Below are 26,250 nucleotides of genomic sequence, written 5' to 3' on the forward strand. Positions count from 1 at the left end.
GGAGTTTTCTCTGGGAAAACTCTCTCACTCTCATGCCAGACACTTCGATTGCCAGACACTCTCATGCCAGACACTTCGATTTTTCCCTGTATGCCACTGGTGCCCTTCCTGCTGCTACTCCAGTGCTGGAACTCAGAGGGAGTGAGTCTGTGTAAGTCCAAAGTACGTTGTGGGCCCTTTGAATGGAGACTCCTGAGAATTCTGCAGTTTCTTCCTCTGCCCCAAGCCCCACTGGTTTTTACAGCCAGAAGTTATGGAGATTTATCTTCCTGGCCATGGAACCCTGGGTTGGGTGGTTGGTGTGGGGCTAGCATCCCTTGCTCCCGAGGTATCCTTCCTGATTTTCATCCACCACCTGGGTGGTGGGTGTGGGACCACCTGTTCAGCATGTCTGTGTTTCCACCTCTCCTACTCATCTGGATGATATGACTTCTTTAATTCCTTGGTTGTCAGACTTCATATAGCTTGATTTTCTGATGATTCTGGGTATTGGTTGGTTTTTAGTCTAGCAAAAATTATAGCTTGCCTAGCAAGGAGGCAAGCTGTGTTTACGTACATCTCCATCTTGACTGGATGTCTCTCTCAATTTCCTTCTTAATCTCCCTTTGTTCTTTCACTTTTCTTTCTTCAAGTGTTTTGGTTAGTTTTATCACTCTGACAGTGAGGTTCTGGGTAGGTCTCTATTTTGAAAAATATATTTTGTTGATGATGCTATTCAGTTGTCCCATTTTTTCTCTCCTTTATTCCCCTCCCACCAGCATCCCCCCGCCCCTCTTAGGTCATGTCCATGGGTTGTACATATAAGCTCTTTGGCTTCTCCATTTCCTATACTATTCTTAACCTCCCCCCTGTCTATATTGTACCTACCAATTATGCTTCTTATTCCCTGTATCTTTTCCCCATTCTCCCCCTCCCCACTGATAACCTCCATGTGATCTTCATTTCTGTAATTCTGTTCCTGTTCTCATTGTTTGCTTAGTTTGTTTTTGTTTCTGTTTTTTAGATTTAGTTGTTGACATTTGTGAGTTTGTTGTCATTTTACTGTTCATAGTTTTTATTTTCTTTTTCTTAAATTATTCTTTTTAACTGGAGAGGTCTCTTATTTAAACATCTAGTAGGCTTCTCAGAGGGAGTAGCATGTCCTGAATTTTCTCCTCCTGTTTAAATATATGATTTTGTATTAAGAGAGGAGGGTGGTGTATCACAAAATTTGGACTGAGAGTTTTTAGAAGTGTTATAGGATTCAAATGAGGAGTGGAAACAGAGTAAACATTCTTTTTTAAAAAAAGATTAATTAATTTATTTTTTAGAGAAAGGGTAAGGGAAGGAGAAAGAGAGAGAGAAACATTGATTGGCTGCCTCTCACATACCCACATGTGTGGGCTGTGGGGACCTGGCCTGCAGCCCACACATGTGCCCTGAATGAAAATTGAACCAGAGCTCTTTCAGTATGCAGAGTGATGCCCAACCCACTGAGCCACGCCAATAGGGGCTAGATTAAATTTTCTGACTGGTTCCCATTTGCAACTGGTGTCTCAACTTTTAGTGAGTGTATATTTTGATATTGATTTTTAACAGCAACAGAACTGTTTGAGGATGCTTCTGTCACTTTGTCATTTTCCCAACTTGCAGACATCTGTGTAGACTGCTCCTCATTAGCTGTCACAAACACCATGAAGACCATGCTGCTCATCTTGGCCAGTGTGATGGTGACCTGAATGGTGCCTGGGAACCACAGCATCACTCCCCTCCCCTCTGCTGTTCTAAGGACATTTGTCATTGGATTTAGGGTCCACCCAGGTAATTCAGGATGATCTCAATTTAAGATCCTTAACAACATATGCAAAGATCATTTTTGCAAAATAAGGTAATGTTCACAGAATCTGGGTGTTAGCATGTGGACATATTTTTTGGGGGGCCATCATTCAACCCATTATAGTCCATCCTCTAATCTCCAAATTCACATTTGTCACACGTACAAAATAAATGCACCACATCCCAACATTCTTAAATCTTAACCCATTATAGCATCAAATCTAAGTCCAGAATCTCATCTAAGTATCATCAGATCAAAAAGCACTAGATCTTACTATTTAATCATCTAAGTCAGGTATGGATGGGTTGAGACTCTGGGTATGATTCATCCTGGGGCAAACTTTCTTTCCATCTGTGAATCTGTGAAATGAGAGAACTGGTTATCCAAGATACAATGGTATATCAGGCATAAAATAGACATTCCCATTCCAAAAAGGAGAAATTGGAAGGAATAAAGCAAATACGCAATTCACCATGGCAATTCCATTAGATTTCCTTTTTAAAGATTTGTTTGTTTGTTTGTTTGTTTTTAGAGAGGGGAAGGGAAGGAGAAAGAGAGGTAGAAAAACATCAGTGTGTGGTTCCCTCTCATGTTCCCCCTACTGGGGACCTGGCCTGCAACCCAGGCATGTGCCCCAGACCAGAGATTGAACTGCAGCCCTTTGATCCACAGGCCAGCGCTCAATCCACAGAACCACATCAGCCAGGGCTCCATTAGGTTTTGAGGTATCTGAGGGTAGAATACCAGTGTAGTAACCACTGTAATGAGAGGATTTTTTCAGACCAAAAATATGATGCAGCCAATTCCACAGATCATAAAAGAGTTTATTATAAGGTAAGTTCCTTACAGGGATAGGATTGGAGTAGACAGGTGACACAGCATTATGAGCAGATATTCTTTGCTATCACACTGCTGTTACAGTATATTTTTATAGTATACCTTAGGTATTAATGATTGACAAGACAAAGGGACTAAGAATGCAGTATGTGCCAGGAACTATACCTCCCGGTGGTTTTGTGATAGATGACTACTTAGAATGGACACTAACACTGGTTTGATATTTATCTCAGTTGTCATGCCATTCAGGCCATTACTGACAAGAATCTTTACAGCCACATTGTATAGGTTTGAGAAACAGATAATGATTAACTGTAAGGCTTTGGCATGCTGGTTGAGAATAGTGAGGTTGGTCAAAGTTCACAGCATGAAAAATGTGAAGAGAAAAGAAATCAGGGACACAAAGATGGAGTTAGTTTTGTTCACAACTACATCCATACACAAGGCCTGAAACTAGTTCTTTGTGGCATATTCTCTGCCCTCTGGGGCTGTGGTGGCTCTATCTTTTGGATCTGTGGCAACACTTTCAACCCCTGCACTTCCTACTATTCCATTGGCTTCCACCTCTGGGCTTGCATCTCCACCCTCTGACTCTGCATCCAAGCCTCTGCTCTTAAAGTAATTCTTCCTTTTTTTGCAAAGTAGCATATGTTTACAGCTAAGTAGTTCCATCACAAGTTTTCCTACCTACAAAATTTTGGAAGCCTAACAGCCTTCTCTCATTTTGTCCTATGTCTGTCCCTTTCAGTTCAAGCATGAAGTGTTTCTCAAAAGCCTTGTAGCTATCTTGTGTGTGTTCCCATGAGACAAGAGATCTTTACTAGATAATCCCATCTCTATTCCTAGATGGTTCAGTAGGTCCAGGAGTCATATACCTAATCTCTTCAGGAAAAGATTCTCTAGCCACACTCTTGACTTTCTCTCCATAACACTAGTTCCCAACACTGAATTTTCTAATTTTAGCATTCTTTACAATATGGGTCGGCCAAGAATATCCCAAATCATCAAGTGTTGGTTCCTTTTTCCTTAATAGTTTCTTCTTCAATATGGTTCATTTGTCTCACCTTTTACTATAAGCAGCAAGACAAATCCAGGATATACCTTCAATACTTTGCTTGAAAATATTTCAGCTAAATATCCAAGTTAATTCCTTATAAGTTCTATTTACCACACAACCATAGAACATAATCTGTCATATTTTCTGCCACTATATAACAAGGGTAGCCTTTCCTCCAGTTTCTAATAATGTGTTCCTTATTTTCATCTGAAATCTCACTGTAGAAGCACTTTTAATGGCCATATTTCTATTAACATTCTGCTCATAATAATACGCATATTCTCTAAGATGATAGAGGCTTCCTCTACTGTTTTTCTCTTTCCCTTCTGAGGCCTTTGCAGTAGTGCCTTTAATGTCCATATTTCTTCCAATAGTCTCTTCAAGGCAATCCAGGCTTTTTCTGTCACACACCTCAAAATTCTTCCAGATTCTACAAATTATCCCAAGCCAAAATCACTTCCACATTTTAGGTATTTATTATAGTACCTCATGTCACAATACAATTTGTATTAGTTTTCAGGTATGCCATAACTAATGACCAAAAACTTAGATTTAAACAACAAATATTTATTATTTTGTAGTTCTGGAGGCCAGAAGTCTGAAATCAAGGTGTTGGCAGAGCCATGGTCCTTCTGAAGGCTCTAGAGGAGAATCCTTCCTTGCTTCTTCTAGCTTCTAGCAGTTCAGGTTGTTCTTTGGCTTGTGGCTATATCACTATCTGTGGTTTCAGGCATCCACTGGGGGGTCCCAGAACATGTATCCCGTGGATAAGGGGAGAGGAGAAATACTGTATATATAACACATTGGTGACAACCAAACAACTGCTTGTTATCTTCATAGTGTTCGTTTTCATTTTTGTCTTCCCCCACTAATGTACCAACAGGATTTGCCCTGAAGAAAATTTGCATATAGCTGCAGAAGCTACGGTGGCCACTGACTTCTACAGTTTGTACTTCAGGATCTGCAGGAACTCCATGTTATTTCACAGGCCTGCTTGAGTCTTCACAAGGCCATTCCACCATTCTATCAAGCCTGCTGCTTTGGGATGGTGGGGAACATGGTAAGACAAGTGAATTCCATGAGATTGGATCCATTGCTGCACTTCATTTGCCATGGCATGAGTTTCTTGATCAGAAGCAATGCTATGTGGAATACCATGATGGTGGATAAGGCATTCTGTAAGGCCATAGATGGCAGTTTTGGCAGAAGCATTGTATGCAGGGAAGGCAAATCCATATCCAGAGTAACTGTCTATTGCAATAAGAATAATGTGCTGCTCCTTCCATGATGGAAGTGATCCAATGGAATCAACCTGCCACCAGATAGATGGCTGATCACCCTGGGGAATGGTACCATATCAGGGATTCAGTGTTGTTCTTTGCTGTTGGCAAATTAGGCTCTCTGAGGTAGCCAGATCACCCTTGGTGACTGGAAGTCCATGTTGTTAAATCCATGCATAACCTTCATCCTTGTCACTGTGGTCATTTTGGTCATGGGCCTATGGGCTCCCATCTTCGTTAGTCCAACTTGCACACACTTTGAGAATCATGTCTAAGTGTGGATCATGCATGAGTGTCCAAAGGCATCAAGAGAACTATTGCTTTTTTTAAAAAAAAATCCTCACCTAAGGACATTTTTTCATTGCTTTTAGAGAGAAAGGTAGAAGGTGAGGGAGAGAGAGGGGGGAAGGGGAGAGAAACTGGTTGCCCTCTTGTACACACCCTGACTTGGGATTTAATCCACAGCCTTTTGGTCTATGGGACAAAGCTCCTACCAACTGAGCCACAGCAGCCAGGGTGAGCTGTTGTGGATTGTTGTTCAGACATAGGTTATGTTTTTTTCAGGGCTGTATTCAAATATGACCTCTTTTATGTAGTTTTATGGAGAGGAGCTAGTGATATTTGCAGATGTGGAATGTGTATCCTGTGAAATTCAAGTAACTGATCAGGTGTTGTTCCTTGCTTCATACCAAGGGTAGGCAACAACAGCAGTTTATTTTTGATTGTCTGTGGAGTGTCATAGATGGCTCCTACCCAGGATATTATTCCTAAGAATTTCACTTCTTCACTCCCTGGGCCCTTGGATTTTTATTGCATTTATCAACAAGCTTCTGTTGATAAATGTGTGTCACTATTGCATTTAAGTCTAGCTTGAGCTTCAGTTTCTGATATTATCATGATGTCATCAATGAAATCTGTTACTATACTTTGGACCTGTATCAAGTTCAAATCTTTTCTAACCAAATTATGACAGTTGAATTATGACAACTATTGAATTCAAATACTACTTTGGCAGTACAATAACTGTAAATTGAGATCCTTCCCATGTGAAAGCAAATGGCAGTTGACTGTTTTCCAATATTGTAACAGAGAAAAAAGCATTTGTAGAATCAGTCACTGAGAACCAGTCTCCTTTAGCTTCCTTTATTTTCACTGTTGAACCATATCAGGAACTACTGATGCTGTATGCAATACTAATTTATTTAAGTCTTGTTAGTCTCCCTGAGCCATCCATCTTTTTCATGGGCCACACAGGTCTATTCTAAAGAGAATTCTAAAGAGAATTTGTTGGACCAGCACTCCAGCTTCTGACATGTCATTAATTAAAGTGGTAATCTCTTTTTGTCCATCATGTATTCTATACTGCTTCAAAATAAAAAGTAACCCTGGCCGGTGTAGCTCAGTGGATTGAGCGCAGGCCTGCAAACCAGAGGATCGTGGTTCAATTCCCAGTCAGGGCACATGCCTGGGTTGCAGGCCAGTTCCCAGCCAGGGACCCACAGGAGGCAACCATACATTGATGTTCTCTCCCTCTTTCCTTCCCTTCCCCTCTAAAGACAAATAAATAAAATATTTTTAAAAATTAAAAAAAAACTTCTTTGGATGGACTTGAACAGTTCTAAAGATTCTCATTTCTCATGTGCAAGTAATATGGGCCAAAGGGTAAACTTACATTGCTTCTGTTTTGCAATACTAGATAGAAAGTATTTCCCAGTCAGACATAGTATCCAAATCAATAATACATCTAGATGAAGGATATGTAACTACTTCACATAAAATTCATTCAAACATTCTCATTTTCATCCTAATTTTCACCTTAATCCCATCAACTATTGTATCTTAATACATCAACTGTTGTGTTGTTCTTATGTGTCAAAGAGTCACAGAACAGTTTCTTTTCCCCACACCCTCTCCAACATTTGTTGTTTGTTGCTTTGTCTATTATAGCCATCCTGACTGGTGTAAAGTGGTATCTCATTGTGGTTTTAATTTGCATCTCTCTGATAGCTAACGATATTGAGCATCTCTTCATGTGTCTCTGGATATTCTGTATGTCCTCTTTAGAGAAGTGTCTGTTCAAGTCCTTTTCCCATTTTTTAATTGGGTTCAATGTCTTCTTAGAGTGGAGTCGTGTAAGTTCTTTGTATATTTTGGAGATTAAACCTTTGTCTGAGGTATCATTGGCAAATATGTTTTCCCATACAGTTGGTTGTCTTTTTAATTTAATACTGTTTTCTTTAGCCATGCAGAAGCTTTTTCTTTTGATGAGATCCCATTTGTTTATTCTTTCCTTTATATTCCTTGCTCTAGGGGACATATTGGTAAAAATGTTGCTGCGTGGAATATCTGAGATTTTCTTGCCAATGTTCTCCTCTAGGACTTTAATGGTGTCACGGCTTATATTTAAGTCTTTTATCCACCTTGAATTTATTTTGGTGTATGGTGTAAGTTGGTGCTCAAGTTTCATTTTTTTGCACGTAGCTGTCCAGTTCTCCCAACACCATTTGCTGAAGAGGCCATCTTTACTCCATTTTATGTTACTGCCCCCTTTGTGGAATATTAATTGACTGTAGAGGGTTGGGTTGATTTCTGGGCTCTCTGTTCTGTTCCATTGGTCTATGTGCCTGTTTTTATGCCAGTACCAGGCTTTTTTGATTACAGTGGCTTTGTAATACAGTTTGATATCAGGTATTGTGATCCCTCCTACTTTGTTCTTCTTTCTCAAAGGAGCAGCTGCTATTCGGGAATATCTGAGATTTTCTTGCCAATGGAGAACAATGAATTTTTTTTCAGTATGACTGTCCAATTGTTCCAGAGCCATTTGTTGAAAAGGGTAATCTTTCCTCACTGAATATCCTTGACACCTTTCTCAGACATCAATGGACCATATATGTGTGGGTCATTTCTAGACTCTGTTTTGTCTCATGTGTGTGTTTGTGTCTTTATAAAAATCTCTGTCTTGAAAACTGTAACTTTATAAGTCTTGAAATTAGCTAAGGCATATCTTGTCCCCTTTTTTTCAAAATTGCTTTGACTATTCTAGGCCTTTTAAATTTTCATATGAAATTTATGATCAGTTTGTCAATTTTTATTTCTTAAATTTCTTTATTGATTGTGATCAGTGTTGCTTGCAATATTTTTATTTTAAGGAACCTACTGAGATTGTTGTTTTTGTACACTAGTATATGTTCAATTTTTGTCAATGTTCCATAGGTACTTGAGAAAAAGTACTCCGTATATTCTGTATGATCTGGGTGTAGGGTTTTATTAATTTTATGTTTATTTTTTATTGTTGTTTAATTACATTTGTCCCCTTTTTCTTCTATTACTCTCCCCTGCCCTACCCACCCCCACCTTCCATATTCAATCCTCCACCCTCTGTTGTCTTTGTACATGGGTCCTTTATACATGTTCCTTGATGACTGACCCTTCCCCTTCTTTGCTCTGTTATCCTCCTCCCCCTTCACCTCTGGTTACTACAGTTTTTTCTTTAGCTCCATGTCTCTGGTTATATTTTGCTTGCTTTTTTCTTTTGTTGGTTATGTTCCAGTTAAAAGTGAGATAATATGCTATTTGTCTTTCGCCACCTGGCTTATTTCACTTAATGTAATGCTCTCCAGTTCCATCCATGCTGTTGCGAAGGGTAGGAGTTCCTTTTTTTCTTTCTGCTGCATAGTATCCCACTCTGTAAATGTGCCACAGTTTTTTGATGTTTAAACATATATTTTAATCAAGTTCACTATTATGCATACATAAAAAACCAAATGGAATACATTGATTTAATTCCTAGAGATTTTTCAAAATCAATGCCCAACTCTAACATTTAAATAATTTCTATTTTTTTAATTATAGTTGACATGCAATATTATACAGGGGTGGACAAAACTGGGTTTATAGGTGTAAGTAAGTGGAACAGTTTATTGTATTATTATTTATTAATTATTGTACTACTTTTCATGCAGATAACTGTAAACCTACTTTTGCCCACCCCTGTATTAGTTTCAGGTGTACAACCCAGTGAGTAGATATTTATGTAGTGTTTTATATTACAGATGGGGGGGACTCCCCCTCAAAAACCAGAATTACATTCTATAGGACAGGCCTCTTGTAGTACAGGTTCCCCCACTAGGTAAGTGTTCTAGGAACCCATCTGTATCAGTTTACTAGCTGGCATTGTTGTGAGAGGATGCATTCAGCTTCAGTGATTTTTTTTTTGAAAACTCTTTCAATGTGTTTATTTCAAGATGGGCGATAAATGGGCACACCTGCCCACACTGCAATGACTGTTCAGCAGTTTTTGACCAAAATCAGCATGCCCCCCATGCCCCAACCTCCCTATTCATCCCATCTTTCCTCCAGCAACTTTTTTTTTTTTGTTTTCCTGGATAAATAAAGTCTTCAAAGGGAAACATTTTGCTGATGTGGAAGAGGTGAAATAAAAAATGAAAGAAGTACTAAAAGGCATCAAATCGATGACTTCAAAAGCTATTTTAAACAGTGGGAAAAATATCTTGATAGGTGTATTGCATCAAATGTAGAGTACTTTGAAGGTGACCTAACTTTAAACGTGAAAGAATAAAAACAATTTTTAATAAATAAATTCCATTTTTGGGGTCCCCCCTCATACACACACATCTAAAAGTTGTACATTATTGCCCTGGCCAGTATGGCTCAGGTGGTTGGAGCATTCTCCCATATACCACAAGGCTGCGGAATCAATTATCAGTCAGGGCACATACCTAGGTTGTGTGTATGTATGTTCATACCTGGTTGGGACATGTATGGGAGGCAACCAGTTGATGTTTTTCTCTCATATAGATGTCTGTCTGTCTCCCTCCCCTCCTTTTCCTCTCTCTCTAAAATCAATAAACGTATTACAAAAATAGAAGTTCCACATTATTGATTATGTTGTTTAGGTCTTTTATAGCATTACTTATTGTTTTTTGTCCACTTAATCTAGTATGTTAAAAGTCTCCCTTTAGAGAACATTTCTATTTCTTCTTGCATTCCTGTAGGTTTTGGTTAATATAGGCTTTTGCTGTGTTATTTTGTGCATAGGTATTCACAAATGTCTTTATCGTTATATCTTCATTGTGGGCAAGGTTTTTAACATTACAAAGTATCCTACCTTGTCTGATATAATTACTTTAGGGTATTACTCTGTCTGTTACCAGGATTTTAATCCTGCTTTTATATTGTTTTAATTTGGTAAATCTTTGTCCATTTCTTTAATTTTAGCCTTTTTGAATGACCGGGTTTTAAGCTTGTTTCTTGTATATATAGCATGGTGTTGGGTTCTGCTTTATGAGGCGTTGGGAAAACCTTTTTTCTTTTAATAGGTGAGGTAGGCACATACATATTTATTTGTATTACTATTTCATAATATAAATAATACAAATATGTTTGCTCTCAATCTTCTCATTTTAAATATTTTGTAATTACTATGTGTATTTGTTATAAGAGGTCTGTCCAGAAGGTATCCAGCCATGTAATATGAAAAATAGACACACTTATTGAAGAAGATACAAAATACAGGAAACATTGTACATAGGACAATGACACCTCCGTTCCCTTCAAAGTAGGTACCATGGGACCTTACACAGGTCTTCCAATTGACATCAGTTGCTCTATCATATTTTCCTGAATCTCATCAACAGTCTGAAATCTCTTCCCTTTCAAAGGTAATTTTAGTTTTGGGAAACCCAGAAGTCACAGAGTGTCAAATCTGGGCTGTAGTGGGGCTGAGTCACTTGGGTGATTTGATGTTGTGCGAAAAACATCTGCACAAGACATGATGTGTGAGGGTGTTGTTGTGATGAAGCTGCCAGTCACCAGTTGCCCATAGCAGTGGCCTTCAGTAATAGTGTTTGCAGAACAATGTTCAAGCTTGACATAAAAGCTGATGCAGATTCATTGATTTACTCACTCATTTTGAATGCAATGGCCACATAGTACACATGCTCACTCAATAGCATCTACTTCCTCCACTGACTAGTTCAGTGAAGTTGTTGTTCTTCACACATGCACATTTCAGTCCACTGTCCTTCCATGCCAGGTTACATCGATGTCATGCAAACCATTCTCATTATATTAATGGCTGGACTTTTCCTGGACAGACCTCATCATATTTACTGTGTTTCTTTTTCTCTTGAGTGTTTCCTCTAAATTTTTTTTGGTAATTAAAAAGGTTTATATTTTTATGCTGAAGGTTACCTTTGAGTTAATACTTTTTTATAGTACACTTAATTAACCCTTTTTTCTTTCTTCTTATTACTTATTTATTTATAAAAATTGTATATATTTATTGATTGCCCTATTTCCCTCAAGACTAAGTAATGAACAAAAAAGGGGGGTACTGTAACAGAGTGAAAGCTTAGTCTCTCTCTGATTCCATCTTATTTAAGCTTGCTTTGTTCCCATAACCCTCAGGCTGATAGTTTCTGCTTAGTCTTGCGTGTAGACAGGTTAATCATTGAGGAATTTTGCTTGTGGCTTGAGTTCTACAAAAGCAGCTCCTCCCATTTTTCTTTTCCTTGACATAAGTGAAGCCTGCAGTCTGTGTTTTCATTTCTTTTTTTTCTAGTAGAGAAAAATACTAGAAAAAAAATTGAGGTCTGTAGTTTCTGAAGATGGATTTGAGGTACCACTAGGGCTCCTGTCTTCTCAGTTGGTGCCTTCTTGATCAACAAACCTTTAATAAACCAACTTATGGCCAAGATGGAGGTGTAGGTGGAAATTCTGTGCCTCCTTGCACAACCAAGTTTAAAGACAACAAAGTTTTAGTAACAAAAATGCAACCAAAACATAGAAAATTGAACTATACAGAAGTCTGACAGCAACGACCCGTTTAGCCAGACTGGTAAGAGGGGCAGAGCCAGTGACTGGCAGAGCGGGGTTGCTCAGGAAAACTTGGCCAGACTGACCCAGACGCACGGGAAGCAGTTGGCAGATCCCAGGCATGGGGTTGGAATGGGCAGACCCAGTGAGGGTACAAGGCGGCTGGCTGACTGAGGTCACACATTCACATATGCAGATAAACCAGGCGAAGGAGTGGGCAGTGAGACAGACCCCACAGGCCCCAGTGACAGGAAGCAGCAGACGGAACCGCTATTGCCCCTCTTTGACTCCGCCCTCACATACAGCATCACAATCCAGCAACCTGGGTGGCCCTACCCTGGTGAAAACCTAGGGCTCTGCCCTTCATACATAAGAGGTGCAAACAGACCAAAACATTATATAGCTCAAGAACTCAAAGCCCCAGATCCAATAACTCTAAGCAACCAAGAAATAGCCAATATATCAGATGCACAGTTCAAAACACTGGTGATCAGGATGCTCACAGAACTGGTTGATTTTAGTCACAAATTAGAGGAACAGATGAAGGCTAAGCTAATTGAAATGAAGGGAAATGCACAGGAAACCAATAGTGAGGGAAAGGAAACTGGGACTCAAATCAAAGGAGTGGACCAGAAGGAAGAAACAAATGACCAAACAAAAGTATGAAGAAACAAGAATTCAAAAAAATGAGGAGAGTCTTAGGAACCTTCAGGACATCTTTAAATGTTCCAACATCCAAATTATAGGGGTACCAGAAGGGGAAGATGAGCAGCCATGAGTGGAAAACTTATTTGAACAAATAATGAAGGAGAACTTCCCCAATCTGGCAAAGGATATAGACTTCTAGGAAGTCCAGGAAGCTCAGAGAGTCCCAAAGAAGGTGGACCCAAGAAGGAACACACCAAGGCCCATCATAATTACATTAGCCAAGATTAAAATGAAGGAGAGAATCCTAGAAGCAGCAAGAGATAAGGGGACAGTCACCTACAAGGAAGCTCCCATCAGACTGTCAGCTGATTTCTCAAAAGAGCCCTTACAGGCAAGAAGGGGCTGGAAAGAAGTATTCCAAGTCATGAAGTAGGTCCACGTCAGGACCTACATCCAAGATTGCTCTATCTAGCAAAACTTTCATTTAGAATGGAAGGGCAGATAAAGTGCTTCTCAGATAAGACCAAGTTCAAGGAGTTCATCATCACCAAGCCCTTATTATATGAAATGTTAAAGGGACTTATTTAAGAAAAAGAAGATAAAAAATATGAACAGTAAAAGGACAGCAACCTCACAGTTATTAACAACCACACCTAAAACAAAAGCAAACTAAGAGGACAGCTAGATCAGGAGCAGAGCCACAGAAATGAAGATCACATAGAGGGTTAGCAACAGGAGAGTGGGAGGAGGAGATGGGGGGAGAGGGTACAGAGAATAAGTAGCATAGATGGTAGGTAGAAAATAGATAGGGGAGGGCAAGAATAGTATGGGAAATATAGAATCTAAAGAACTTAAGACACATGGACATAAACTAAAGGGGGGAATGGTGGGAGAGGGGGTGTGCAGGGTGGAGGGGACTGAAGGGGGGAATAGGACAACTGTAATGACATAATCAATAAAATATATTTTAAAAAAACTTTTAATAAACCTTTCCTTAGTCCCCACCCCAAATTGTATATATTTAAAGTATGCAACATGATGACTTGATATGCATATATTAACATAGTGAAATGGGTACTGTTGTTAAGCTAATTCACATATGTCCTCACATAGTTACCCTTTTTTGTATGCTGAGTGCACCTGAAATCTACTCTAAGCATATTTCAGTACTAGCATGCCTTCTTCAGTATTTGCAATTATTGGTCTATCTTAGCATTCTCTTCTGAGCTCCAGAATCACCTGCCAGCTGGATGTCTGTATTAGTATGTAGCACAAACACTCTAGCTCAGGTTCAAGATCTATCTCAATTTCTCCTTTTGCCAACGTTTGTTCTTCCCTGTTTTGCTAATCTCGATATATGGCATCAGCCTCAACTCAGCTGCTCATGCCATTATCCTGGGAGTAATATGGTCTCCCTTTCTCCCCCTCGATACTATTCTTTGTAACTTATAAATATAAATATATTGTGGGAAGGTCAGAAAATATTCTGATGGTATAGGAAGTCAAGTATTTTGGAGACTGATGATCTATAGGAAAAAAAGTTGATAATTCCTCCACTGTCTGAGCCCTGAATGTCTCTATAGCCCAGCTGTTTTCAACCTTTTTAATCTCACAGCACACATGTACTAATAACTAAAATTCTGCAGCATACCATAAAAAATTTTTGCCAATCTGAGGAAAATATATATAATTTTGGCTCATTCAGACTGGATGGCTATTGTGTTGGCTGTTTTCATTTTTTATTTGATAGTCTAAGGGAAAAGAGGTCAGTGCTCCTGACTAAATAGTCAGGTATTACATTTTTTTAAAATACTTGTGGCACACCTGTTAAAATTGCTGCTGTAGCCTTTTATCTCACCATAGCTTGAAGCACTGTTTTCCTGTCATACTGTGCTACATAATTCTATAACTCACTATCTGTGTTTTGTGTCTTCCTGCCTTTTCTTATGCTATTGCCTCATATTCATGAGAGAAATGATATTCTTATTTAAGGATTCAAAGTGCTACCTCCCCAAGTGAAGTTCAGTCTCATAACACAAAATGCAATTTGATTCCTTCCCTTGTAAAAGCCCACTGCACCCTTTATACATGTCCAGTATAGCTCCTGTAGCAGCTCATCACAGGGATGTGTTCATATACAAGTATCCTTACTGGGGTATGAGCTCCTTGAGAGCAGGCATTCCTCCTTTTTCCTTTTTCTTTCCCCAGCAACTGGGGCAGGTCAGAGTACATAGTGTTAACTGAGTATTATGTAGTCTTTTCTTCATGAAAAGTAACATAGAAGCAGGGATGTTCTGGGTCCCTCTGCCCCCACAAAGTATAATATCAAGCGAGATAGGGAGATGTATCCTGTGTAGTTTTCCTAGTCAATTCTCAATAGCACTATTGACAGAATTAATTCCAAAACATCTTTTCCATGTGTCCCATTCTGATCATTGCAAATTTTTGTTACAGGGATCTGTGTCTTTCGAGGACGTGGCCGTGGATTTTACTCAACAGGAGTGGCAGCAACTGGACTCTGCTCAGAGGACTATGCACAAGGATGTGATGCTGGAGAACTACAGCAACTTGGCATTTGTGGGTGAGGATTATTGTCCATGTAACTTCTTGTATCATGTGTTTCCTTTTTTGGTTGCTGTATGTTTACAGCCTTTGTAGAGTTTAATGATACTTTAGCTTTAGATGCAAGGATCACAGGTGATTGATCAGTTTGGGGCACCAGGAAGAGTATGTATGTTCTTACTTCCCCCCACTGAAAGGTTTAAATGGGCCCCCTTCCTTGTGCAGCTCATGAAGATGCACCTTCCTCCTTCATCAGAGGCCCTAAAGCTCAGACAAGTTGGCCCATGTCCTGTGCCATTTCCCATTAACAGGCCTCTGCGTGGCCAAACCAGAGATGATCTGCAAGTTGGAGCGAGAAGAACTATGGGTATTAGAGGAGGAATCCTCAGGCCATGGTTACCCAGGTGAGTGAGCAAGAACTGGACATATGGATAATAGAGGAGATAAGAGCCCAGGAATTCAGGTCTAAGGTTACCTCTTGGCAGTATTTTTCAGCAACCTTTCTTTAGAGGCCCTTGTTCTTTGAAAATGACTGGAGGACAGAAAGTCTGTATGCTTCAGATGTCTAAATCACATATCCCAATATCATGCTCACACTTAAGTGCTCTTTCCTATTTTATCTTGATTTTTGTGGTTATTTATTACTCATCAATCTCTGCCTGCCTCATCTTAGACATTTATCCTTAGCTAGTGTCTCTTTAGTATTCTCAATGCCTTCTTTCTGTTGCTTTGGATGCCTTCTGTTGTGGGCATTCATTCATACATTCATGAACGTCAAATATATGCTGGTCATGTTCCAGGTATGGGGGTCCAGAATGAATAAATTAATACCTCTTCTCCTGGAGCTTGCAATTCTACATGAGGGCAATACAATACACCAGTAGTAAACAAATACGTAATGTTTGGTAGTGAGGAAAATCAACGCAAGATAAGAAGGATAGTCAATGACAAGATATGAACTTTTAAAGAATGTTCAGGGAAGACTTTCTGGTAAGGTTAACATCATTGCACCAATATCAGTGAAGTGAGAGAGACGTAGCCATGTAGATTTTCAATATTCTGGGCATGGAAATCAGTAAGTGCCAAGCCTAGTCTGAGTGATATATCCTAGCAATAGCAAAGAGGGCAGTGTAGCTTAAGTGTGGGTGGTGAGTGTTAAGAGGTGATATCAGAACATTAACTGGAGGCCAAATTATGTAGAGTTTTTAGACTGTGTTAAGCAATTTAATTTTATACTGTGACAAGGAAAGCCATGTTGGGTTCTGAGTAAGTGATATGATCCAATTTGTTTTAAAAGGATCTCTCTCACTGCTGTGTGGCAACAATTCTGTTGGGGGTAATGCTCTCAGGCATGATAATGACCTTCTTCAGCATCAGAAGATTCAAACTTTGGATCAAACTCTTGAATATAATGGCTATGGGAAAGTCTTCTATAAGAAAACAGGCTTTGTTGGACATAAAAGAACACGTACAAGATATAAAACCCTTGAGTGTTATGAATGTGGAAAAACTTACTGTAGGAAATCAAACCTTATTGAACATCTGAGAGTACACACAGGGGAGAGACCCTATAAATGTAATGACTGTGGAAAAACCTTTAGTGCAAGATCATACCTCATTGCTCATCATAAAACTCACACAGGGGAGAAGCCCTTTGAATGTAATGAATGTGGGAAATCTTTTGGTAGGAAGTCACAACTCATTCTACATCAGAGAACACACACAGGAGAGAGACCATATGAATGTACCGAATGTAAGAAAACCTTTTCTGAGAAGGCAACCCTCACGATACATCAGAGAACTCACACAGGGGAGAAACCCTATGAGTGTAGGGAATGTGGGAGAAAATTTCGTGTTAAAATATCCCTTACCCAGCACCAGAGAACTCACACCGGGGAGAAACCCTATGAATGTGGTGAGTGTGGGAAAAACTTCCGTGCAAAGAAATCCCTAAATCAACACCAGAGAACTCACACAGGTGAGAAACCCTATAAATGTGAGGAATGTGGGAAATTCTTTAGAATGAGGACAACTCTCAATAATCATCAGAGAACTCACACAGGTGAAAAACCCTATCAGTGTAATGAATGTGGAAAATCATTCAGGGTGCACTCATCTCTTGGGATACATCAGCGAATTCACACAGGAGAGAAACCTTATAAATGTAATAAATGTGGTAATGCCTTCTATGTTAAAGCACGCCTCATTGAACATCAGAGAATGCATTCAGGAGAGAAACCTTATGAATGTGGTGAATGTGGAAAGATCTTTAGTATGAAGAAATCCCTTTGTCAACACCAGAAAACTCACACAGGAGAGAAACCTTATGAATGTGGTGAATGCGGAAATGCCTTTTATTTGAAAATACGTCTCATTGAGCATCAGCGAATTCACACAGGAGAGAGGCCTTTTGAATGTCAAGAATGCAGGAAAGCCTTTTGCCGCAAAGCACACCTCACAGAACATCAGAGAATGCACATAGGTTGGCACTTGCCTTATGCTGTGGAGAAAGTTTCTCTGTGAAGACTCCCCTCACCATTTGATCAAGCCCATTTGGACCATCTGATCGTCAGAGTACACAGAATACATCTGTTACAGTTTGACTCCTACATTGTTGTGAAAATATGTCCTGATCCCCTTAGGGGATAACTCGTTGTTATTTCATTTGGATTTTCTTAACTAGTGATGAAGTTGAACATCTTCCTCTCTGTTGATTGGCTATTTGGGTTTTTGTTCTGAGCATCGACTGTTCATGTTCTCTATTCATATCCTTTTGCTCATTGCTTTCTTTTTCTTGTTTTAAAGATTTTATTTATTTTTAGACAGAGGGGAAGGAGGGAGAAAGAGAAGGAGAGAAACATCAATGTATGATTGCCTCTTGTGCACCCCCTACTGGGGATCTGGCCCACAACCCAGGCATGTATCCTCACCTGGGAATTGAACTGGCAACCCTTTGGTTCATAGGCCAGCACTCAATCCACTGAACCACACCAGCTAGGGCTGCTCATTGTTTTCTAACTGGCAGTTTATCTTTGAATTCTTGGGGTGTTTTTTTTAAGTGATTTTATTTATTTTTAGAGAGAGGGGAAGGGAGGGAAAAAAGGAGGGAGAGAAACATTGATATGAGAGAGAAACATCAATTTGTTGCCACTCACATGCACCCCAGCCAGGGACCTGGCCCGCAACCCAGGCATGTGCCCTGATGGGGAAGTTAACCAGTGACCTTTTGCTTTGTGGAATGATGCCCAACCACCTGAGCCACTCCAATCAGGCTTACCTCTTGTTTTAAATGTTATTTGTTGTTGTTTTTTAATATATGAGACTATAAAAATTCTTTTTTAGTCATGTGTGTTGCAAAGATCTCCCAGACTATGAGTGGTTCTTTAATTTTGTTAACTCTTTTCTTCTGCTCAAGTTTTATGTTTTAATATTGTCAGTTTCAAGATGATAGTATTTCTCTTATGCTTTCCTCCAAAGTTAAAATTTTTCTTTCAATGTTTAGAATTTTAATGTACCCTGAATTTTTAAAATATAGTATGAATTCTGCAATATATAATGATATATTGTTTTTTAAAGTTTAGTTATAGATATATTGGTTTTTTATTTTATTAAATTTATTGGGGTGACATTGGTTAGTAAGCTCGTATAGATTTCAAGTGTACATTTCTATGATACATGATCTGTATATTGTACCGTGTGGCCACTACCCAAAGTCAAATCATCTTCCATCACCATGTTTGATCCCCTCTACCCTTTACTCCCCCCACCCCCCTTCCCTGTGGTAACCACCATGCTGTTGTCTTTCTGTGTCTGTGTGTAAAAACTTTAATTATGATATCACACTATGTTTAAACTTCCACAGCTTGCTTTTTTTCATAAAATGTTTCCTAAGCTATATCCATATTGATAAATATAGCTCTGGTTTATTCATTTGTCTTCATTCCCCAAGTGAAAGGCATTTGTGTTGTTTCTGTGTTTAGTGTCTAAATATAGAAGTGGAACTGATGGGTCATAGGGTATAGGGAGTGTGCCAGTTATTAAGCTATTGTGCACCAGCTCCAAACCTATCCTTCTGTACTGTGCTTTGTGATGTGGGGCCATGACTCTACAAGACACATTTCTGCCTTGTCAGCTGCTCCCTGTTGGGCCTCCCTGTTTATCTGAGTGTTAGGCTGGCATTACTTCTTCACTGGGGCAGTAGCAGTTCCTTAGAGTAGCAGCAGTTTAATCCAGTTTGCAGTTTTCCACCATTCACACAACAGCCTTAGGTCCCCCAATCTTCTAGAGTCATTAGCAGCATCTGGCTGGTGCCACTAGAGGTATGAGTCCCAGCCAAATGAGACCCCCTCCTCCAACCTTCTAATTTTTAATAGATTCATTCCTTCCCTTATTACTCTAGCCTGGCTTCTTTGTGAAGTTGCTACCTCTATAATAACTTTAATGTTCTCTTTTTTTTGTCTTTTCATTTATGTGGTTAATAACTTCATTACCAGTTAAGAATTCTTCATAGTAAGGGCTTTCTATTAAAATAACTGGTAAGGCTTCTGTCTCCTAGCTGGGTTCTGGTTAACATAAAAGTTTTTCAACTTTAGTGCTCGCTTCGGCAGCACATATACTAAAATTGGAACGATACAGAGAAGATTAGCATGGCCCCTGCGCAAGGATGACACGCAAATTCGTGAAGCGTTCCATATTTTTGCAAAAAAAAAAGTTTTTCAACTTTATTAAATAATTGAGCCCTGGATGGGTAGCTCAGTTGGTTACAATATTATCCCAATTTGCCAAAGTTGCACGTTCAATCCCTGATTCAGGGCATGTATAAGAATCGACCAATGAATTTATAAATAAGCGGAATAACAAATCAATGTTTTTTTCCTTTCTCTCTCAAATCAGTAAATTAAAAGATAATAATTGAATTTCCCTCCAAATTATACTAATTTACAATCTAATGAGCAGTTGGAGAAAAAGTTTACATTTTCCCACATATTCACCAAGACTTACTATCAGTCTTTGAAATTGTTGCCAATCTGAAAAGTGTAAAATGGCTTTAAACCTTTCCATTCATGAATGTGGTTTGTCTTTTTTATTTTTAATGCATCTTTTTTGACCTTCAATAATATTTTATGGTTTTCTCCAATTATCGTCTTTGAAAGCTAATCTTTTAATAGAAACTTTGCTCATATATGTGAGTATAATGTATGTATTATAATTCAAAATATAATTATGTATTATGGGGTTGATACATATTCTTAAATGCAAAGTATGTGTTTGTATAAACACATGTACATGCAAATCTCCACAGAAAACATTTTTGCTTTATATATTCATTTTACTTTACTCTCATATTCATCACCTTGATTGCTCTTTATTCCTTTCTGCATTCCTCCAGAATCATTTTCTGAAAAATACCCATTAGAGTTTTCTGTAGTGGAGGTCGTTAACAGCAAACCTCAACTTTGTCTGAGAATGTTTTCTATTGTACCTTATTTGATAAGCAAAAGCAAATATTTTACCTTTAGTATTTGGTGACTATGCCATAGTAAATTGATGCTAAATTAAATGCCTTTTTTTTTTTTTGCTTTTTCCCCTGAATGTCCTATAATGATTATGATAATCCAGGATATTTTAATTAATTATCAGATGACCCCCCCAATATAGCATACGCTTGAATATACATATTATACTTTCTGCATTTCATATACAGAATGCCTCACCTCCATTTACTAAATATTAATTTATGAAGATGTTATCTCATCAGTTCTTCTAATCACCAACTTATTCATTTAAAACATAAAACTTGATTTTTTTCAGAGCTCAGAAAACATTTAACAGTCAGGTGGAAGAGATGAATAGGGCAAGGTATGGGGAAAGGATGTGAAACTTTCATGCTCTCTGAGTGTACCACTCTTCCAAATCTCTTTATGTTCACTGGCTTTGAAGTTCTCTAAAACCCATCGTTTTGGGTGTTTATAGAGGTTTTATTACATAGACACAGCTGATTAAATCACTAGTGGTTAAACTTAATAACTTAATCTCCAGTCCCACTCCCCTCCCAAAAGTTCTTTCTTTCACTTTTTAATTGAATTTATTTGGGTGACAATTTGGTTAATAAAGTTATATAGGTTTCAGGTGTACAGCTGTATAACATATCATCTGTATATTGTATTGTGTGCTCACCACCCAAAGTCAAGTATCTGTCTATCACCATTTAACCCATTATACCCTCTACTACCACCCTCCACCCCCTTTCCCACTGGTAACCACCATACTGTTGTCTGTGTTTATGAGTTGTTTTTCTTTTGTTTTGTTTTAGCTTAATCCCTTCACCTTTTTCACCCAGCCCTGCAATCCTCCTCCCCTCTGATAGCTGTCAGTCTGTTCTCTATCTATGAGTGTGTCTGTATTTTGGTTGTTAGTTTATTTTTGTTTATTTGATTTCACATATGAGATGATATGGTATTTGTCTTTCTCCGACTGGCTTATTTCATTTAGCACAATGTTCTCCAGGTCTATCCATACTGTCACAAAGAGTAAGATTTCCTTCTTTTTTTACTGCCAAACTTGATGTTTTAAAATTATTATTATGGAAAATGTCAAGCATAAATAAAACAATCTATAATTGAAAGCAGATCAGTGGTTATCTCTGGAGTGAGAATTAATTCATAAGTGGTAAGAGGGAACTTTCTGGGATGATGGAACTATTCTGTATATTGATTGGAATGTTTGTTAATGGGTGTATACAACAGTCATCAAAAGAGTAAACTTGCCCTGGCTGGTGTGGCTCAGTTGATTGAGCGCAGGCCTGCGAACCAAACAACTGCGGTTCGATTCCCAGTCAGGGCACATGCCTGGGTTGCAGGCCACTTCCCAGCAGGGGACACATGAGAGGCAACCATACATTGATGTTTCTCTCCCTCTCTCCTTCCCTTCCCCTCTAAAGATAAATAAATAAAATCTTTTAAAAAAGAGTAAACTTAATATCTGTATATTTTATTGTATGTAAATTATATCTTACTTAAAACTTAAAAACAATAATAAAAAGTTCCCTCTTCCCACAACAGGAGCTGCCTGGGAGAAAAACAGGAATTTTGACCACTAGCTGAAATGAAAGACATTGGCAATGAGAGACCTAGTCCTCCCAAGGCTTTAGAAATGGTCTTACTCCATGAAAATGACCTTTACTGAGGCCCATAATGGATTGCCCTGGTCCTCTTAGCTACCATCACTTACATGGTCATCCCCCTACTGTGTGTATTTTGACTCCCAATAACCTAAGGACAGTCTCTCCTGATTCTACGTTAGCTACCATGCAGTAGGTTTTACCCCCATGATATGGTAGCACAGTATCTATAAACACCTCATTAGCTAATAGCAGTTCTTATCACCTCTTTTAACGCAGAGCACAATGTCTGCTGACCCACCATTAGCTCACAACATCTTATCACTAGTTTTTGCTCCATCAAAGTCTGTCGACCACCTCCACCATTGCTCATAGCATCATGTCTCACAACCTCTTTTAGCTTCCATTATAGTTTTTGTTTAAAAATTTTTATTGAATTCCTGGCTGTTGTAGCTCAGTGGATTGAGCACGGGCCTGCGAACCAAACAGTCGCAGTTCGATTCCCAGTCAGGGCACATACCTGGGTTGCAGGCCGGTTCCCTGCAGGCCAATTCCCAGCAGGGGACACACGACAGGCAACCATACATTGATGTTTCTCTCCCTCTCTCCTTCCCTTCCCCTCTAAAGATAAATAAATAAAATCTTTAAAAAAAGAATCTCATAAACTGGATTTGTTTAAAAATTTTTTATTGAAAAAATTTATTGAGACAAAATTTACATGAGGTTCACAGTTTTATCAATTTTAAAGTGTACATTTATTAGTTTTTAATTTTGAACTTTTCATTTAGAGTTGTCATACCATATTAGCTGTACAACATAGTGATTAGACTTTTATATAACTCAGGAATTAATTACCTGAATAAGTCTAGTATCCATTACAATTTTTGTTGATCCCCATTTGCTCATAGTATAGTGTTTTTTCACATATTTCACCTCCAGCTTGGTGACTGATAAGCCTTCATTAACTCATTATCGTGTCTTTTTACCCTCCTTTAGATTCAGCATGGTGAATGCTGACCTCCCATTAGCTCACAGGGATGTTTTATCACCTTTCTTTAGATCTCATGTAGTGTCTGCTTGACCCTATGTTTGTCCTCACCATTTGTCTATTGATCTTCCATTGATTACCATACAAGATGTTTATTTTAAAAGATTTTATTTTTAGAGAGAGGGACAGGGAAGGAGAAAGAGAGGGAGAGAAATATCAGTGTGTGATTGCTTCTCACATATCCCCCACTGGTGACCTGGTCTGCAACCCAGGCATGTGCTCTGCCTGGGAATTGAACCAGTGACTCTTTGGTTTGCAGGTCGGCACTCAATCCACTGAAGTACACCAGCCAGGGCCATACAAGATATTTAATCCTATGTGTTCTAATCATGGTGTCTGCTCATCCTACATTAGTTCTCATTACTATGTCTACTGATTTTCCACTAGCCACCAGTACAGTGTCTTGACCCCCATAAACCCATAGTATAGCACAATTGCAGTAATATTTATCTACAGTTCCACAATTTGCCACCAATATGGTGACTTTGATCCTTCTGAGCCCAAGCACAATGTCTGCAGAACTCACATGACCTTGTCACATTGTCTTCTGATTCCCCATTTACTAATTTTCAAGTTTTTTTAAAATGTGAGGACCCAGTGGTGTCTGTTTTCTTTAAAATAGTGATCATCACTGTGTCTTCCGACCCTACATTATAGTCATTCATTGTACTGTCAGTGTATCTGCTGACCATATATTAATGTCTTCTGATTTATTAGTCAGCAACACAGAGTACGACCTTGAGGGCCCAGCACCATGTTTTTAGTCATTTCCATAGTTGAATTACTATGTCTGCTGAATCCCACCCTTTTTAGCCACTAGTATTGTGTCATTGACCCATTCAAACCTGAGTAGTCTGCTGACCCCATATTGGCTCCCATCATGGTGTCTGTTGATCCTCCATTAGCCAACAGTACAATTTCTTTGACACCCCTGAGACTCTAGCATGTATTTGCTGAAGCCACATTGGCTGCTATCATTCTGGTGATCCCCACTTAGCCACAACAGCAGAGACTAACCTATGTAAGCTTCTATCACAGTCTCTGCTGATTCCACAGTAGTCTCACCTTACTGACCACCCATTAGCCATGACTACAATGTCTTTGATTCTCATATGTCCTAATCACAGTGTTGCTGACCATGCATTAACTCTCATCACTGTGCTTATTGATCCCTATTAGCCACTGATTGTGTCTAAATACACCCTGACTGGTGTGGCTCAGTGGGTTGGAGTATTGTCTCTCGAACTAGAAGGCCACAGATTTGTTCCCAGCTAGGGCACATGCTTGGGGTGCAGGTTTAGTCTCACATGAAGTGGCATGTGAGAGACAACTGATTGATATTTCTCTCTCACATTGATGTTTCTCTCCCTCTGTTTCTCCCTTCCTTCCCCTCTCTATAAAAAGAAATATTTTAAAAAATAAATAAGGCCCTGGCTGGTGTAGCTCAGTGGATTGAGCATGGGCCTGCGAACCAGACAATTGAGGTTCAATTCCCAGTCAGGGCACATACCAGGGTTGCAGGCCGGTTCCCTGCAGGCCAGTTCCCTGCAGGCCAGTTCCCAGCAGGGGACACACGAAAGGCAACCATACATTGATGTTTCTCTCCCTCTCTCCTTCCTTTCTCCTCTAAAGATAAATAAATAAAATCTTTTAAAAAATAAATTAAATAAAATAAATAAATAAATGCAATGATGGCCCAGTACAGTGCATGCTGGCCATACCTTTGAGCCCATCACTGTGTATGCTAACTCTATATTAGTCTCAACACTGACTGCTGACGACTAGCCACTAGTTTAGTTTTTGCCTCATGTTTCTCAATCATGGTATGTGCTGTGGACCTTATATTAATTACTATCATCACTGTGTCTACTAATTTTGGTTGCAAGTATTATCTATGATCTTGATAAAAAATCAACTCAGTATCCACTGACCCCATTTTAGCCCTGTATCACTCTATAAGCCATTAGCCACCACTAAAGTGATTTTGTCTCCATCAGCCTATTCACTGTCCCCATCCCTACAGATGCTGGTCTCTCCTTATCTACTAGTACAATGTATTGACCTCAAGAGTGGCAGCATAAGGCACTATGCTGGGACTCATTAGAGCCTACCCTACATTAGAACCCTTCATGGTTTCAGATGATCTTGTATTAGTCACCAATACAATGTCTTTGACCCTCATGAGTCCCCATAGCCATGTCTGCTGATACTATATTAGCTCTCGTGTCTGTTGAATTCCCTCTAGTCATTGTTATAGTGTTTTTGATCTTTGTAATTACTCCCCACATTTTGTGATTACCCTATAACAGGACCAATCATTGGTATTTGATCCTTGCGTGTTGGTTTGTTGGCTGTTTTTTAAATCCCTGCAATTGTTCCCTGGACTCTAGTGATTCCTCAGTCTTTCACAATGCTTTCCTTTGTTTTTATTGGGGAAGGAGGGAGAAAAGAAGGGAGAGGAATATCAATGTGTGGTTCCCTCTCACATGCTCCTAACTGGGGACCCAGCCTGCAACCCAGGCATGTGCCCTGACTAGACATTGAACTGGCAACCCTTAAGTTTGTAGTCCAGCACTCAATCCACTGAGCCACACCAGCCAGGGCCAGGTTGCTTTCTTATTTCTCTGTTTTCTGAACTTCAGAGACTGTTCCTTGGTCTTTGGGCTGTGGTTTGATCCCAAGGGTTTATCTCCAGTTGCTGTGGCTGTTTTGTAGAACCTCTCTCTGACTATCCTCTAAATACAAGGTTGTCTATGGTCTCTCCAGATGTTTGATAATTTCTCTGTTCCTCAACTCCAGACACTGTTCCCTTGTCCCTTCAGCTATTTCCTTGTTTCTCTGGCTGTTTCCTGAGCCTAACATTGTTCCCTTATCTCTCTGGCTGTCTTCTGTGTAGTTTTAATTGTTCCATGACATTTAGGGATGATTTCCTCTTCCGTTTGCTGTTCTAGAGCTTCCCTGGCTGTCATCTAACTATAAGGACTATTCTCTGGTGCTCTGGCTGTTTAATAGTCTCTCTGACTGTTCACATCACTGCAGTGAGTG

General features: G+C 39.2%; 1 protein-coding gene and 1 non-coding gene across 2 annotated transcripts in view; both read left to right on the top strand.

Moving 5' to 3' along the window:
• ZNF157 (zinc finger protein 157) overlaps positions 1–18,554 on the top strand; it is a 34,882-nt gene extending 16,328 nt beyond the window's left edge. Inside the window, exons 2-6 of the mRNA XM_037158931.2 lie at positions 1,633–1,800; positions 4,594–4,770; positions 14,930–15,056; positions 15,349–15,441; positions 16,335–18,554. Of these exons, the coding sequence (XP_037014826.2) occupies positions 4,756–4,770; positions 14,930–15,056; positions 15,349–15,441; positions 16,335–17,560 (1,461 nt within the window). The 5' untranslated portion in view covers positions 1,633–1,800; positions 4,594–4,755 and the 3' untranslated portion in view covers positions 17,561–18,554. The remainder of the gene's footprint in view (positions 1–1,632; positions 1,801–4,593; positions 4,771–14,929; positions 15,057–15,348; positions 15,442–16,334) is intronic.
• Positions 18,555–19,628: 1,074 nt separating this feature from the next.
• LOC119060384 (U6 spliceosomal RNA) lies at positions 19,629–19,735 on the top strand. The gene has a single exon (XR_005084578.2). It is a non-coding gene; the product is annotated as a U6 spliceosomal RNA (small nuclear RNA).
• Positions 19,736–26,250: the final 6,515 nt, after the last annotated feature.

The sequence above is a fragment of the Artibeus jamaicensis genome, unplaced genomic scaffold (genome assembly GCF_021234435.1).
Source record: "Artibeus jamaicensis isolate MK-2021 breed Jamaican fruit bat unplaced genomic scaffold, CSHL_Jam_final contig_60, whole genome shotgun sequence".
Taxonomy (NCBI): Eukaryota; Metazoa; Chordata; class Mammalia; order Chiroptera; family Phyllostomidae; genus Artibeus; species Artibeus jamaicensis.